At 45.0% G+C, this 17,428-nt stretch overlaps 1 protein-coding gene and 1 long non-coding RNA gene across 3 annotated transcripts in view; one reads left to right on the top strand and one right to left on the bottom strand.

Moving 5' to 3' along the window:
- anos1 (anosmin 1) overlaps positions 1-17,428 on the bottom strand; it is a 308,406-nt gene that overhangs the window by 274,079 nt on the left and 16,899 nt on the right. For both annotated transcript variants that reach the window (XM_085999449.1, XM_085999450.1), the window contains exon 2: positions 15,908-15,955. In XM_085999449.1, coding sequence (XP_085855575.1) covers positions 15,908-15,955 — 48 coding nt within the window. The remainder of the gene's footprint in view (positions 1-15,907; positions 15,956-17,428) is intronic.
- The window catches only part of LOC147111998 (uncharacterized), a 190,239-nt gene that overhangs the window by 162,016 nt on the left and 10,795 nt on the right, over positions 1-17,428 (top strand). The gene's annotated exons all lie outside the window — the stretch shown is intronic.

Here is a 17,428-nt window from a genome sequence, read left to right as displayed (position 1 = left end):
TTAACAATGCTACAGCCTTAATCTATGCCACTGACTCGACCGCCTGTGATTAAATGAATCGCTTTCCAACCTAATCTAAATAAGAACCTTGATTGTTGCAGACCTTTAGAGGCCACTAGAGATAATATATTAAATGAAATGAAAGGATGACAACAGGCAGTTCAAATCACCCTGATTTTATTAATGTTGCAGGGTAATCAATTCTCCTTGTGCTAACAGTACGGGAAATGTGCAAACATTTAAAATAATTAAAGGGGAAGGCAAGTCAAGAGGGATTACCTTTTGTTCGGTTGTCTATTTGAGAAAATACGTCTCTAAAAATATGCCTGAACATTTTTAAACAGAAACTCATTACAATGCTTAAAATCGTGTTCATCCTGCCGGGTTCCCCAAATGCAGGGCTTGCACAACCAGCTGCAAAACAAAGGCAATTCTACTGGGACTCGCTTAGACCAGTTACCAGGAAGATCCATTTCCAGGCCGACAGTCTTAGTGAATTCTGCCGAACATACCACGGCGCGAGCACGTTTCCCACAGTACAGGTAGACTACCTTTTATCCGAACTTCCGAAAACCGAAACCCTCTAAAAACCGAAGATTTTTTCGTTCAGCGTAAGTCGTGCGCACGACATGACCAGAGTGGCGCACGACCCCGGCCCCCGCCGATGACCCCCCGACAAATTTCCCAGTCTTATAAAATACCTTCCGAAATCCGAAATTTTCTGAAAACCAAAACACAGCTGGTCCCGAGGTTTTCGGATAATCCAAACTGCGAAATTCACCCAAATCTAGTTTCTGATTGTTCAGTATGAAGTACACACAATCTCTCCTTGTAGGGACTTACCCAAGTTCAAGGAACTTAAGTGGAGATTGACATGAGCTAAGGCTTCTGAGCTAAGGCGTATTCATAGGGGTATTGCTGGAGCTTACCTAGATAAAACCACCTAGGTTACCGGCACAGAGCGCATGTAAGCTAATTCAGGCAGAACCGGCCATTAGGGCAGTGACTTGCACCAAAGTAGTCCTGGGCCATTTGGGTCCAAGTGGAAGCATCTAAGCCCCTAGTGATGGGACTACCCCTCCAAGTCCCAGCAATGAACCAAACTAACATGTGATGAATAATTGGAGTGCAAATAATGGAAATTCTACAATACGTACTTATTCTTGGTTTGATTACACCTTACGGTATTTGGAGTGATCCATAAAAAATTGCGGATAATAGGTGTACCAGCACTTAGTTCATAAATGAAAGCTAATTTCTTGATTTCATCCCACTTTCCACATAAAAGAAAAAGACTTGCATTTATATAGCACCTTTTACGACCACCAAATGTCCCAAAGTGCTTTACAGCCAATGAAGTACTTTGTGAAGTGTAGTCACTGTTGTAATGTAGGAAACGCGGCAGCCAATTTACGTATCTGTAATGAAATCTGTTTGTCTTGATCCTGTATTCGTTTTGCACTCATGTATATTACCCTCCCCCACTGTGTATAGTTTCACTTCCTCTTTCCCGACTAACCTGGGAGGTTCCAGGTCTTGGCTCTTGGCTCCGCCCCTGACTTCTCTTACATAAAGATCCCAGGATCTGTATGACTCATTCCTGTGAACCAGTCGGCGTGTTGAGATGTTAGCTCTGATCTTAGTGATTAAAAGCCAACTTGTTTAAGTCTATAACTTCTAGTTTTGTGGTTATTGAAGGCCCATCAATTTTAATCACTAAAGAATACTAGGATGGATTGACTCCTAAAACCAGAGCATCTGGACTTGGATCCACATTCTGCTGAAGCATCAAATCAATTTGGACACTGGCTCAAATGCTTCGAACTCTTCGCGGGGGCCTCATCCGCTAGCGAGGTAGATAAACTGAGTCTACTGACTACTCGCGTAAGTCATCGGATTTATTCGTTCATCCGGGACGCCACCTCTTACACGGAGGCCATCACTATCCTGAAGGCCCAATACCAGAGGCCGGTAAACGAAGTGTACGCCAGACATCTGCTGGCTACACGCAGGCAGCGACCAGAGGAATCAATGGACGATTTCTTACAGGGCCTAAAGGACCTGGTCCGGGACTGTAACTGCAAGGCCGTGACGGCCAACGCGTACTCTGACGAATTGGTCCGCGATTCCTTCATCACGGGCCTCAAATCGAATTATATCCGGCAGAGACTGCTGGAGAAGGAGGTCCTGGACTTAAAAAAGGCAGTGGCCACTGCGCGATCGCTGGACGTGGCCCAGAAAAACTCTGACTCTTATTCTTCCGGCCATGTGGCCCTCACCGCCTCGTGCGTGCCGAGGGGGCCGCCATCTTGGAATCAGCCATCTTCCCTATCCAGGTCTCAGACCAGCTCTACGCCGCCGGAGTCCCCACACAGAAGTTCACCCAGGAGTCCTACTACAGCGTCAATGTCTCGAGGCCCGAAATGCTACTTCTGCGGCCAGGCCAAGCACCCCAGACAACGATGCCCAGCGAAGGACGCTACATGCTTCAAATGTAAGAAAAAGGGGCATTTTAGCAAAGTCTGCAGGGGGAATCCGATTTCCAACTCCGTCACCGCCTCGTGCGTGCCGTGCGGGCCGCCATCTTGGGATCCGCCATCTTTTCCCGACTCAACAGCCGCCCAGGGCCCAACAGTGGCTTCGATCACGGTGGATCAATCCAGGCCACACCCGTTGACAAAATCCACGATGGACATACAGGTAAACGGGAATTTAACGAAATGTTTAATTGACTGTGGGAGTACCGAGAGTTTTATCCACCCTAGCCTGGTACGGCGGCACTCATTAACGGTAACCCCTACACGGAGCAGAATTGCTGTGGCTGCTAAGCCCCACACTTCGGACATTTTGGGCTACTGTGTGGTAACACTGACTGTAAAAGGCACGGACTACAAGGATTTTAAACTCCTCGTGATGCCAGAACTCTGTGTTAATGTAATCTTGGGCCTGGACTTCCAGTGCCAACACGAAAGTGTCACACTAGCATATGGCGGGTCCCAGCCGCCACTCACAGTCTGTGGCCTATCAACCTTAAAAATCAGCCCGCCCTCTTTATTCGCTAATCTCACTCCGAACTGTAGGCCCATAGCGACCAAAAGTAGACGGTACAGTCTGGAAGACAGACACTTTATCAAGGCGGAAGTGGACAGACTCCTGCGGGAAGGCATTATTGAATGCAGTACCAGCCCGTGGCGTGCCCAAGTAGTCATAGTTAAAAATAGCGAAAAGAAACGGATGGTAATTGACTACAGCCAGACTGTTAATATTTATACCCAGCTGGACGCCTACCCTTTACCCCGCATATCAGAAATGGTCAACCAGATTGCGCAATACCGAGTCTTCTCGACTATCGACCTCAAATCCGCGTATCACCAGCTCCCCATTAGAACGGAGGACCGCCCATACACCGCCTTCGAGGCGAACAGGCGCCTCTGCCATTTTCTCAGAGTGCCCTTCGGGGTAACAAATGGGGTCTCGGTCTTCCAACGTGAGATGGACCGCATGGTTGACGAGAATAAACTACAAGCTACCTACCCCTATCTGGACAATGTCACTATCTGCAGGCACAACCAGCAAGACCACGATCTAAATCTTGCGAGATTTTAAAAAACTGCCCTAAAGCTGAATCTAACCGACAACGAAGACAAATGTGTCTTCAACACAACCCGTCTCTGTATCCTCGGCTGTGTGGTGGAAGATGGGGTAATTGGACCGGACCCTGAACGATTATGCCCCCTAAAGGAACTGCCCCTGCCACACAATCCCAAAGCTTTAAAAAGGTGCCTGGGATTTTTTTCGTATTATGCCCAATGGGTGCCCAATTACTCTGATAAGGCTCGACCCCTCATTAAATCGACGTCCTTCCCACTATCAGCTGAAGCTCGGGAGACTTTCACCAGTATTAAACAGGACATTGAAAGGGCTGCAGTGTGTGCAGTGGACGAATGCATTCCCTTTCAAGTCAAAAGCGATGCGTCAGACTTTGCCTTAGCTGCGACCCTCAATCAGGCTGGGAGACCTGTGGCCTTCTTCTCCCGAACCCTTCAGGGACCTGAAATCAGGCACTCTTCTGTCGAGAAGGAGGCACAGGCTATAGTGGAGGCAGTGTGGCACTGGAGACACTACCTAGCCAGCAAACGTTTCACCCTGCTCACCGACCAGCGGTCGGTGGCTTTCATGTTTAATAACAAACAAAGGGGGAAAATCAAGAATGACAAAATACTCAGGTGGAGGATCGAACTATCCACGTTCGACTATGATATTATGTACAGGCCGGGAGCCCTTAATGAACCCCCAGACGCCCTATCACGGGGAATGTGTGCCAGCATCCATACGGACAAATTACAGGGTCTCCACAACGACCTCTGTCACCCAGGGGTCACCCGACTATACCATTTTATAAAGTCCCGCAATCTGCCCCACTCCATCGAGGAGGTCAGGGCAATGACCAGAGCCTGCCGCATCTGTGCGGAATGCAAGCCTCGTTTCTACAGGCCTGACCATGCACACCTTATCAAAGCCACACGGCCATTCGAGCGCCTAAGTCTGGACTTCAAGGGACCCCTTCCCTCTGCCGACCGTAACGTATACTTCCTCAATATCATTGATGAATATTTCCGCTTCCCCTTCGCCATTCCCTGCCCAGACATGACCAGTGCCACGGTCATCAAGTGTCTCTGTAATCTATTCTGCATGTTTGGCATGCCGAACTACATACACAGCGATAGGGGGACGTCATTCATGAGTGACGAGCTGCGCCAGTTCTTGCCCTCGAAGGGGATAGCCACTAGCAGAACCACTAGCTACAACCCCCGGGGTAACAGGCAAGTGGAAAGGGAGAATGCTACTGTTTGGAAGGCTGTCACGTTAGCCTTAAAGTCAAAAGGCCTTCCGACCTCCCGCTGGCAGGAAGTCCTCCCAGACGTGCTCCACCCCATAAGGTCTCTGTTATGTACTGCCACTAACACTACCCCTCACGAAAAGATGTTCGTTTTCCCCCGGAAATCCACCTCGGGCATATCTCTACCCGCGTGGCTGACGTCTCCAGGGACAGTACTATTGCGGAAGCACGTGAGAGGCCATAAAACGGACCCCCTTGTGGAAAAGGTACAGCTCCTCCATGCAAACCCTCAGTACGCCTATATCGAATACTCTGATGGGTGAGAGGACACTGTTTCCATAAAAGACCTCGCTCCCTCGGGGAGCGGAGAGAACGATGGGAGACTACCCGATGAAGACCTACACTACAAAGAGACAGGACGCCCAGAGGTATCAATACCCAACTTTAACCTGGAGGACACTGCAGATAACCTGGAAGACACTGCGGAGGCCCGGACAGCGGAGGAACCAGAATCCACTCCCCTAGAGGCACCCCAACCGGCTTTGCGCCGATCACTGAGAACTGCAAAACCTCCTGACAGACTCACTTATACCAACTTTTAAGAAACATCACCCCGATGGACTAAATCTATAGAAGGGGTGAATGTAATGAAATCTGTTTGTCTTGATCCTGTATTCGTTTTGCACTCATGTATATTACCCTCCCCCATTGTGTATAGTTTCACTTCCTCTTTCCCGACTAACCTGGGAGGTTCCAGGTCTTGGCTCTTGGCTCCGCCCCTGACTTCTCTTACATAAATATCCCAGGATCTGTATGACTCATTCCTGTGAACCAGTCGGCGTGTTAAGATGTTAGCTCTGATCTTAGTGATTAAAAGCCAACTTGTTTAAGTCTATAACTTCTAGTTTTGTGGTTATTGAAGGCCCATCAGTATCTTAATGAACGTGGAGGTTCAGACCTAATGTGGGTATGTTGGCCAAAAATATATATGTGTTCACCTGCAGCTCAGCAGCAGTGGGTTGTCACTGAAATAGACAACTAAATAAAATCAGTTGTGAGCTTTTAGCACAAGGAATTGTGGGCCAGTTTAACATGTTAACTGTTATCTGTTAACATTGGCTTCTGAAGTAAAACCCAGACTAAAAAGTGACATTTACATTCAAATGTATTCCAAATTCAACCTTCCCCCAAATTCAGGGTCCTAACTCTGCCAGAGGAAACGTGGCCGAGCAGGACTGCCATGCGCTCACAGCAAAGGATGAACCCCTCACTCCAAGTTGTGGAGACAGGGTTATTGAAATAGTCAGAGCGGTGGAAATAACAATCCACAGCCACTCCACTGGGTGGACCCAGAGATTCTTCCCAGGTCAAAGCAAAAGGTTAGTTATCTTTTCTTTGGCTCCTGAGGGGGCATTTTTACGTGTAATCAATTCCTTTGTCCTATTAACTTCAGGGGCTTTTATTCGACCCTGAATATAGCACAAGCCCGCTTTCAGCTGGGGAGCCTTCCACTTTGCATAATAGGAGCGTAAGTGGTAGAAATACCAGGGTAGCCCAGGAACTCCCCTCCCCCCTTAGATATACCCACAACATATGGCGGTGGTGGTGGGGTGGTGTTGGGGCGGGTGGGGGGGCGGTCAGGGAGAAGTCTTGACTGCTCTCCACTCACAGGAATTGATAGCGAAATGTAAACAGAGCAGAAACTCAGCACATCTGGGTTATACGGCAAATTCCAGCCCCCCATCCAGCGGGTGATGCACCCACTCTTCATCCTCCAGTATTTCAGGGCCTACGTATCCAATTGCCCATTTATAATGATAATAACGAACTTGGGCTGGACACGGAATTCAGCAAAATATAAGCTCCTAGTTTCACGTAGCACACACTTTTTCAAATTCCTTTGTGGAAGGTTTCATGATGGGACTAATTTGGAGGCCGAACAATATAAGTAGCATTTGGACTAAATCTGCTCTGTCCCTCCCATCATGTTCCACAGTGTTTCAGCTGCCTCAACTCTATAATGGTCAATTGTCCCACGTTGTCTGCCATCTGTTCAGTGTATGAAACCATCCTCTGCCAAACAACAAAATCATTTGTTGGCCGGAGACCAACAGAGAACATCAAAGACTTGCAATCGTACTGTTGAGGGTCAAGATGAGTTTTCAGTCTGTTTTGATATTGATGTGAAATAGCTGCACTAAGAAGCTTTGTTCTTGACTAGAGTTTTGCCAGTTTTATTCTGATGTAAATACTGTATGGTGGTGAAAATGGCATGTCAGGAAAATTCACAGACAACCAGTCTCAATTTAAACAAATGAAAAAAAACTTATTTTAAAGTCCTAAAATACAAAGGATTAAATTTTAATGAGCTGTAGTGCAGGTTGTTCTGGAGGCAAAGCAACCTCCATCATTTGATAGAGTATGAATCACCTGGGATCTTCTCAACAGTGTTAGATTTGAAGCGTTTAAACAGAACAACCTTCATTATGGCATGCCACAGTGATATGCCTATGTGATGTACTATGGAGCAGTAGATTCCTGGTTTGAGTCCATAATTCATTAGGCAGTAATGTTTCCAGTCTTGGCTAGCCTTGTTGGGAGGAGCCAAGTGAAGGCTTTCCACTTCTCAATTCCAAATATGGAGGGTTAAGAAAAATAATGGTTGAGTCAGCCCAAACCATTAGCCAAGGCTAGGAGGGGGGCCAGTAGGCCAAACACTTCATCAAGGAACATGTGTGAGCTTGAAAGGGGGGGAACCTAAAAGACAGTAGAAGGTCATATTAAAGTATTTTTTTTAAACTGTGATTTTGAAATAATTCTATCTGAGAATTATACCATCTAGGCTCATCAATTATGAAGATATTCAAAAGGTCACAGTGCAAAAAGGGTCCAGGGGCAAAAGTTTATACTGTTTACAGTCAAGAGTTCCTGCTCCCAAGAATGCATCCTTAATTCAAAGTGAACTTCACTTTAAGGGTCACAGAAAAGATAAAGATATTCCATGCACACTTCCTCTTTGTGCCTTATTGACTGTGAGGGATGGGTAGTGAAAACATCCGCATAGGAGTCATTATTCTACGTAATGACAAGATGCTGCCACGGCTATAATAGCAGAGATTAGCATGCATATAAGATATATTTTATTCATAAATTCATAAATAAAACATTTTATACCAATAACTGTCAAAATATAAACAAAAAGATGCTTCATATCATCTATATCTAAAATATATTGCGAGTATACTGTTTGATCACTTTAAACAATGATCCTTTGTTATACTTAAAACCATATTTATAAAACTCCTTACAAAATGAATTTATGTTGCATGTTGTAACCTAGCAATGTTTTTCAAATTGCTTGTAGTCATTCCCTATTTTAACACTATTCTAAATTATTCAGTAACAGTATGTTTAACATAACAATAAAAAAAACATTTCATCCAGTCAATAGATCTAGGCAGAGGGATTGTGCATTACAAATTCTCGCTCCAGCATGAATTATTTTTTGCACTTGACGGTGATGGAAAGCCAGCTATTCACCTCTGCCCTAGAAATAACAGACAGCCATGGACAGTGATTTGCCCATTTGTTACTCCAAGCAGGCAGCTGTCATTCAGAATCTCCACTTTATTGGATTAACACTTGACACACTTTCAAAGCCATAATTGATGGATATGATTGGCAGTGTTTTTGTTTGTTTTCATTCCAAATGCATCGGAAACCTTGCAGTTCACAAACAGTAAGCCTTTTTATGGAATATTTTTAGTCCTTTGTGCACAATCAACATCTTCTCAGCACAATAGAGATGATAACTGCTAAACCATAAAGCTTCTGACGAATGTGTAGAGCAAAATGAATAGTCAGATGTATGGTAAATCGTGTATGTGACTCCAAATTGGTGTCCAGCTGATGCTAAAGCCTTGATAAAAGGTAAAGAGGAATTGTCTATGCCGCAGTAGTCCACTTCCAACCAGCTTTTGTTTTTATATAAGGCACCCATGTTCTGAAGGTACTTTATGGGATTTCCTAACATTAGTGTTGTAATGTTGGCTGTTGAGGGGGACTTGCTGCTTAACCCCCCCACACGGCATGACAATAACTCATGAGAGTATCCTGAAACATCACTCACCCTCGTCAAATAAGTGTAAAACACAATGTTCAGCCAGACACAGTGAATATTGTAAAATCTTGTGATTTGTGAATGGAGCTGCAACACTTAAATTTGGTGGCCATTTTGGTCAGGTATGTAAGTTTAGGGCCAAGGAAATGCTTGGTCAGGCTGAAGAAAGCAGAAGTGGGGATTCTCCAATTATATGGTTAGCTTAACATCTAAAGAATGAAAAAAAAATAGAAGGCTTAAAGTCTTGAAACCTTGTTATATTCCCAATTAAAATGCAATGCATGGCCCTATTATAGAAAGTAGATAAAAAATGAGCAAATAATGACTACAAACCACTGATGAATTACATTATAGGATGTATTTTCCTGGCCAACGTCAGGTCACTGGAGAACAAAATGGATGAGATCAAACTGGATCTCACCACACAGAAAAGGACAAAGGAATGCTGCGCCATGATCTTCACAGAAACCTGGCTGAACAATGGCATCCCTGACACCACCATACAACTAGAAGGACGCACGGTCTTCCGCGCCAACAGAACTGCAGACTCCGGTAAGAGCAAGGGAGGCGGTTTGTGCATTTACACCAACAATGCCTGGTGCACCAACAGTGATATAATTGATAGATCCTGCTCGGCTGATTTGGAATTCCTCATGGTAAGGTGCAGACCCTTCTACCTGCCTTGGGAATTCACGAATGTTATCATCACTGCGGTCTACATCCCACCACACGCTAATGCCAAACTAGCACTGAAGGACCTCTACAGGGCCATCAGCGAACAACAAACTGCGCACCCAGACGGAGCTTTTATCGTCGCGGGGGACTTCAATCACACAAACCTAAAAACTGTACTACCGAAATTCCACCAGAATGTCTCCTGCCCCACAAGAGGGGAGAACACACTGGATCAAGTCTACACGAGCATTGTAGACGCTTACAAGGCCATTCCCTGCCCCCACCTTGGGAAGTCTGACCACCTCTCCCTGTTTCTAGCCCCGGCATACAAACCGCTCATCAAAAAAGAGAGAGAACATCAATGAGAGCAGTGAAAGTATGGCCAGAGGGGGCAGTATCGGAGCTTCAGGATTGCTTCGAACGCACTGATTGGGGCATGTTTGCCCACAATGACATCGAGGAATACGCATCCACAGTGCTATTCTACATCAACAGCTGCGTCGAGGTCGTCACGACCCACAAAAATATCAGGTCATACCCCAACCAGAAACCCTGGATGAACGGAGAGGTCCGCTCACTGTTGAAAGCACGCGACGCAGCATTTAAATCTGGCGACGCGGCGGCTTACAGAGCAGCTAGGACCAACCTAAAAAAGGGTATCAGGACTGCCAAATGGAAACAGACACTGCGGATAGAGGATCACTTCCGCAACAACTCGGACCCCCGGCGCATGTGGCAAGGCATCCAGGCCATCACTGAATACAAGGGCAAAAACACCAGTCCCCCGGTCAGCGACGCCTCCCTTCCGGAGGAGCTTAACAACTTCTACGCCCGCTTCAACAGGGACAACAAGGAGCCGGCTACCAAAGCCTTGCCACCCCCGGAAGACCAGGTGCTCACTCTGTCGACCTCCGACGTAAGGGTGAACACACGAAAGGCTACTGGACCGGATAGCATTCCTGGACGGGTACTCAAGGAATGTGCTGATCAGCTGGCTGATGTCTTCACCGCCATCTTCAACCTGTCATTGGCCCAGGCAGTAGTCCCTGCATGCTTCAAGACCGCCACCATCATTCCTGTGCCTAAACAAGCGGCTGTGACGTGTCTGAACGACTATCGACCTGTTGCACTCACACCCATCATAATGAAGTGTTTCGAGAGACTGGTCTTAGCCCACATCAAAGCCAGTGTTCCTGCCTCCCTTGACCAACACCAGTTTGCCTATCGGGCAAACAGATCAACGGAGGATGCAATCACTACTGCTCTACACTCGGCACTGAATCACCTAGATGGTAAGGAGACCTACATCAGAATGTTGTTTATAGACTACAGCTCAGCATTCAACACTATCGTCCCCAACAAGCTGGCGACCAAACTCCAAACTCTTGGCCTGAACACTTCCCTCTGCAACTGGACCCTGGACTTCCTAACAAACAGACCCCAGTCTGTCAAATTAGGCAACCACACCTCCCCCCCCCGACCCTGAACACGGGGGTCCCACAAGGATGTGTGCTGAGCCCCCTCCTCTACTCCCTCTTCACCCACGACTGTGTGGCTGTTAATGGTTCCAACACCATCATCAAGTTTGCAGATGACACCACAGTAGTAGGCCAGATCACCAACAACGATGAGTCAGCCTACAGGGAGGAGGTCCAGCATCTCGTGAAGTGGTGCGCCGACAACAACCTGGCCCTTAACACCAAGAAAACAAAGGAAATAATCGTCGACTTCAGGAAGTCCAAAGGCGGAAGTCACACCCCCATCCACATCAATGGGGCGGAGGTGGAAAGGGTGGCCAGCTTTAAGTTCCTCGGAGTCCACATCACGGAAGACCTCTCCTGGTCCCTCAACACCTCCTCTCTGGTGAAGAAGGCCCAGCAGCGCCTATATTTCTTGAGGAGGCTGAAGGGATGTAATCTGTCACCCCCGATCCTCTCTAACTTCTACCGCTGCACTATAGAGAGCATCCTGACAAACTGTATCACGGTATGGTACGGCGGCTGTAGCTCCCATGACCGGAAAGTCCTGCAGCGGGTAGTCAAAACTGCCCAACGCATTACCGGCACCCGGCTACCGACCATAGAACATATATATCAGAAACGCTGCCTACGGAGGGCACGGACCATCATCAAAGACCCTACCCACCCCAGCCACAGTCTGTTCGCCCTCCTACCATCTGGAAGACGCTACAGATGCATTCGCACCCGTACGACCAGATTTAGGAACAGCTTCTTTCCCAGGGCTGTCATCCTACTGAACTCCACAAATAAACACTAAAGCCTGCACATCTGCGATGCACTTTATTATGGTCATATTTATGCTAATATATATGTACAAATGTATGTTGAAATGTTTAAGTGTCCTAATCCAAATTGTACACTCTCGGGAGCCGCAAGCCTACATTTCGTTGTACTGCACTTGTGCACTAACAATGACAATAAAAGTTGATTTGATTTGATTTGATTGAAAATTACAGGTTTATTCGATCATGCATATTGATGTCAGAATATGTGTTTTAAAAAAAATATGGGAGTGCATTTACAATACTGAATCACTATGTCTGGTTAAACATTCGAGTCTATGATGTCTCGGGATACTCTCATCAGGTATTCAATAGAAGATACCTTCATGCGGAAAACTCAGAGTAAACATAACAATCACAAGGTTCAGTCTGATAGTGTAATCCTTCAATCCAAGTACCTGCACTCAGTTTGCAGAGTCAGTTATTACTTGATTCTGTATATACAGTTCTAGATAAATATTAATCAACACACTCCTGTCTGCAAACAAGGACTTTATGCAATTCTCCCAACACATATCATTTTGCTAAAATAAAACAATATATGCAATATGAAAAATTAAAAAGCACAAGTGCTGATAATATGGAACATATGCAATTTGCAGCTATTAATAAAATGATGTAGTAATTTGTCTGGAGACATCATGTTATATTTAACAGTCCTACAGCTCCCACTGCGTCCTTTGTCAGTTCAGCGCTGAATGTGGTGCTACATTTGGAAAACAGCGTTCCACAAATGCTGAGGCAGGCACCATTTGAGAGTTGTACTGGCTTTTCGAGTGCTGGCCTTTTAAATACTTCACTTTTCAACCGTCATTGTACGTCAAAGTGAAGCTTTTCTCACCAGGAATTCCAGGAAATTCAACACAGCGAATAGATTGGTAGCCAAGAGATAAACAGATGACTTAAGGAAATACGAAGAACAGACTGTTTGTCCCCTCTGCCCTTTTAACCTAGACCTATCCATCTAACTATCTTCTGATGCCACCTTGCCCACCATATTTAAATCCAATTCCACATTTATTACAGTATCAAACTCCACACCATGTATAACCAAGTACTTCCACTTTCAGTGGGATTACTCAGTGATCACAATTGCACCTCTCCTCTTTCTCCCGCTTTATCAGAATTGCAGTTTATACCGACAATCAACTGTAAATGGTAATTTAAGAATCACAAAACTCTGACTCACCGAGGTCAGTGCAGCTGGCATTGTTTGTAGCCTAGTCAAAGCCAGAGCAATTATGATATAATTGTTAATGTGTCATAACCCATCTCATGGATCTTTTATGACTGATATTTTTCAATTCATGATTTTTGTTTTTCATTTTTGGGTCAAGGCTTAGTGTCAGATGGATCATAGAGTGAATCAGAATACAGGGTACACTTCTGATCAAAAACAACTCAAACATGTCATATGCTATTCATTACGGTAGACACCTTCCTCAGTTATAAGCTAGTACCTCAGACCTTCCAGTCTCAATGACTTGGCTGGCTGCATCTATGACAAAACATGGAATGAATGTGTCCAACACAACCACAAATGCATGCATCAGTCACACATTAACATCATCTTATGCACCTACGAGCCTACAAAAATTGGCATATCTGGACTTATATCACTCCGAACCTACAATGAATCCTATTCCAACACTTTTTGAATCAGATTAACTCGATTTCCCGTGGACATGCTTTGTGGCTTCAGGGTTACTCAGTTTCTACTGCAGCATTATCCCCGCTCAGCCACTGCTCCAAGACCAGACCTGCGTCGCTGCCTCTCCAGCTTCGGGCCTACTCAGACCCCACTCTAGCCTTGGTTCTGTCCAAGCCTCGAGGGCACACAATCTTTACTGTGAACCGACCTGCTGCTCTAGGCCCTGTAGCGCTCAAAGGAGTAGGGCGCTGTCTGGGTGGGAACAGAGCTGGTGTCCAGGGTTGTGCTTGGTGCAATCTGATTTGGTTGAAGCTCATTCTACAACACTGGGTCGATAATGTTATAGCATCATGGATACACATTCACATAGGCACAGTTTTTTTTAATAACAATCCCATAAGGGAATTTACTTCCTTGCATATTTCCAAGTGTACGAAGGATATTCAGCACCCAAAAAGCTAAAATACTATGAAAAATAAATTGTGTGTATGTATATCTTATGAATAAATTACAGACTATTTCTGGATATACCTGTAGCAATTAATTCTCTTGTGTAATCATCATCACAAATAAGGAATGAGGGAGTGAATATCTTTCCATCAATAATTATACTCAAAAAAGTTGTCATGAATACAAAGCAAGATTTCCCCAACCCCCACCGCAGCACCCCCCCACCCCCAACAGTTTCATTACAATTAGCAACAGGAGAAATATAACCCCAAAGTGTGTACAGACAGTGTTATATAAAAACATTGCTAATATAAAAACAGGATAAAACCCACAGATAATTGAAACAAGTTTCATTATAAATACTGACAGGTTAACTGGGAGAGATTTCAAGCCTGTAGTCCAATTCCTAGGTTTGGATAATGACGAGAGCGAGCGGTTAGGCTGAGTTTCCGAGATATAACAAATCCCTTGCCCTAAATATCCCTAAATTGTTTGAACTTCATTCTCACTGTTTCTGGTGATACCTGAACTCTATTATTAGATTACAGTCTGAGGTATTCATTAGTTTATACATATTAACTTACGAACGGTTACTTGACAAAAGAAAACGACTGTTATAGATATAATCCAAACATATGCGGCAGAAAGCTGAATAGAATCATGCATAAAATATTAATTTATAAATTTTAATACATTACAGTTGAGTGCCAGAGCTCTTCAAAGTGCTACTACTTGAGTCAAATTATTGAATCTCAGCTCCTTCAGTGGTTGTCACTGATGTGCTGTGCTAGACAACTGATATGAAGACAAAGAAGCTGACAGCTTGTCTTCACTCATTCTTTACAGCTTTGAGTGAAATAATCTTCTGGAGCTACAGAAGGGTGATCCTTCCATTGTAGCGGTGTGAAAGGAACAACCCAAGCCTGCAGTTTCTAGTGTTATTCTGACCCTGGATGCTGCCAGCACATTGCCCCCTCTCACCAGGAGTCTTGAACACAACCTGACCAGGAAGGTATGGGCTTTGTTACTGTGTGATCTATTGGGGTCAAAGAGTCAGCAAGAATCAGGACAAAAGGCGGTGTACACTTTACCGAGGAAACAGTGGACAGATAGTAACTGATGTAGGTCTCTGCTGCTGTTCAAATCATTTGGTTTGTAAGCTTGTGATGTCCTTTTATACCCCCAATAATTTTCTCATTCTGGAAATGTACTTCATCAATGATTAACCTTGTAATATGTATTATTGGTTATAAAATAATGGCAAAGGGATAAGGTTAAGAGAGATTGATTTCTTAAGAAATCTGATATTTTTTCTACTATTGAGGTTCAGCTCTCCCCCATGGCTGAGATGGTAAATGCACTGCCTATCATGGAACAGGATTATGCAGATCAGCGAGGTCCCACATTCAATCCCCAGTCTAGGCGGAGTTAGTTGGGTCTGTCTGACTGGCCATAGAAGTGCTACCATTAGTTTCTGCAACCCTGGATTAGGTCGGGATAAAATCCGCAATGGTTCTCATGAATACGAGCCAGTAGCTCCTGCTGGGAAAGGCAGCTGTATGGGCAGTGGGTGAGAACGGGAGTAGACTTGGCTGCAATTTCCCGCCACAGTCCAGTCAAATAACCTGCCGACACTCACTGTGTAGGCTCACACGTGAAGAATATTTGCTTGACTGGGCGCTGGGTGGCAGTAAGGGCCTGTGAGGCCCCAGCATGAGCGAGTGCCTTCGAGAGAGATGGGGAGGGAGGGAGGAGAGCCAGTTTAGGTTCAGCATGTTGTACTACCTTTATTATTTATTGTGTAAAGCTTGATGTGGGAAGTACTTACAAGTTACATCTCCTTATATATCTTGCTTGTAGTGCACTCACCTTTGAGCATTGCTTGTGATTTTGACACCAATTCAGGGATCCATTATTCTGCAAAAAGGAGGGGGGAAAGACTGTGTTAAAACAAGAACAGTATTTTTATATTTCGAATCAATTACACAGAATTCACAGAATTCACAGAATTCACAGAATCACAACAGTGCAGATAGAGGCCATTTCGGCCCATCGAGCCTGCACCGACACATATCCCACCCGTTCCCCGTAACCCCTACACCAACACATATCCCACCCTATCCCCGCGTATTTAATCCCCCTAAGGGTCAATTTATCATAGCCAATCAACCTAACCCGCACATCTTTGGACTGTATATATTTTTATAATATATGCAAAAACAAGAAAACTGGTTCAGTGATTGACAGTATCCTACACTGGACGCTAGTTATTTCTTTTGGCTCAGTCTTGCAAAGATTCTGTAACAGTTCTGCATACTAGTGGTGGGCTGGAGGTACTATCTGAATGTTCTGTAGGAAACCTTGACGTTGCTGGGTAAATTTTCCTCTCTTGCGTTGCCCCCACCCCGAGCACACATCAAAAAACATTGCACAGGCAGAGCCCATAATTTTGCCACTTGAAAAATCAAGGGCTGCATCCCTTCCAATGGACCTACTATATGATCCCAGCGGGTAAGGCTCCACATCAGGAGTGCAGAAGTGAGACTTTACCTTTAACTGTGCATGATGTCACTGAGCATTGATGCGTAATTGGTCAACAAGCATTTGCCTGCAGCTCTCACTGAGTCATAAGGATCAGCAAAGTCCCAGGTTTGAACCCAGCGTGAGTTCAGTCAGAGCAGCAGTGGGGAGGGGAGCATTATTCACTCAACATTCCTGCACCCGGGAGGATGAAGTCAAATCAGCCAGTGCTGAAAGAGAAATTGTGTGAAACAGGTGAGGGCAAAATTGAGTTTGGCTGTAAACAGCCCAACAGCATTCACGAGGGAGGAGGGAAAAATCACCACTCCTGATTGCTACTCAATGATTCCTGATAGAAAGTGTATATGCACAGGTGTCAGATTGAACCTGGATTGGGCTTGACTGTGATGTCTCCCAGTGTCAAATAGCCTACCAATGTGCACTGTTTAAGCCCATTAATAAAAGGTAGGGGCTTATACAAATCCCAAGAAGCTGATAATGCTCCTGGAATCATAGCTGAGTGAGCACCTTCAGGAAAGGGAGAGACAAAACTGGAGGTTTATAAAAGATTACAGTGAGCACATGACTTTTTATTTTGTTATTTGCTATATGGTCGTTATATGATGCAACATTTTGGTATGCAGTGTCTCCATGGTGCATAACCTTTATGTATGCAGCACATTTTAAGTAATTGCTTTCTGCTTTGGATTTATAATTTAACAAAAATGCTTGCGATTCTTTCAAATGCATCATTATGGAGATAAATCAGCACCACTTCATTTGGATGTGAAACAGGCGAAGTCAGAACATCATTAGCTCTGATACAGCATGACCCTATCCATCTTCTGAAAGACATACTTTGGAACATTT

The sequence above is a fragment of the Somniosus microcephalus genome, chromosome 10 (assembly GCF_052327205.1).
Source record: "Somniosus microcephalus isolate GS21.2 chromosome 10, FLI_Smic_1.0, whole genome shotgun sequence".
NCBI classification, from domain to species: domain Eukaryota; kingdom Metazoa; phylum Chordata; class Chondrichthyes; order Squaliformes; family Somniosidae; genus Somniosus; species Somniosus microcephalus.
Note: the sequence above shows the minus strand (reverse complement) of the source record. Positions and strands in the feature narration are given on the sequence as shown.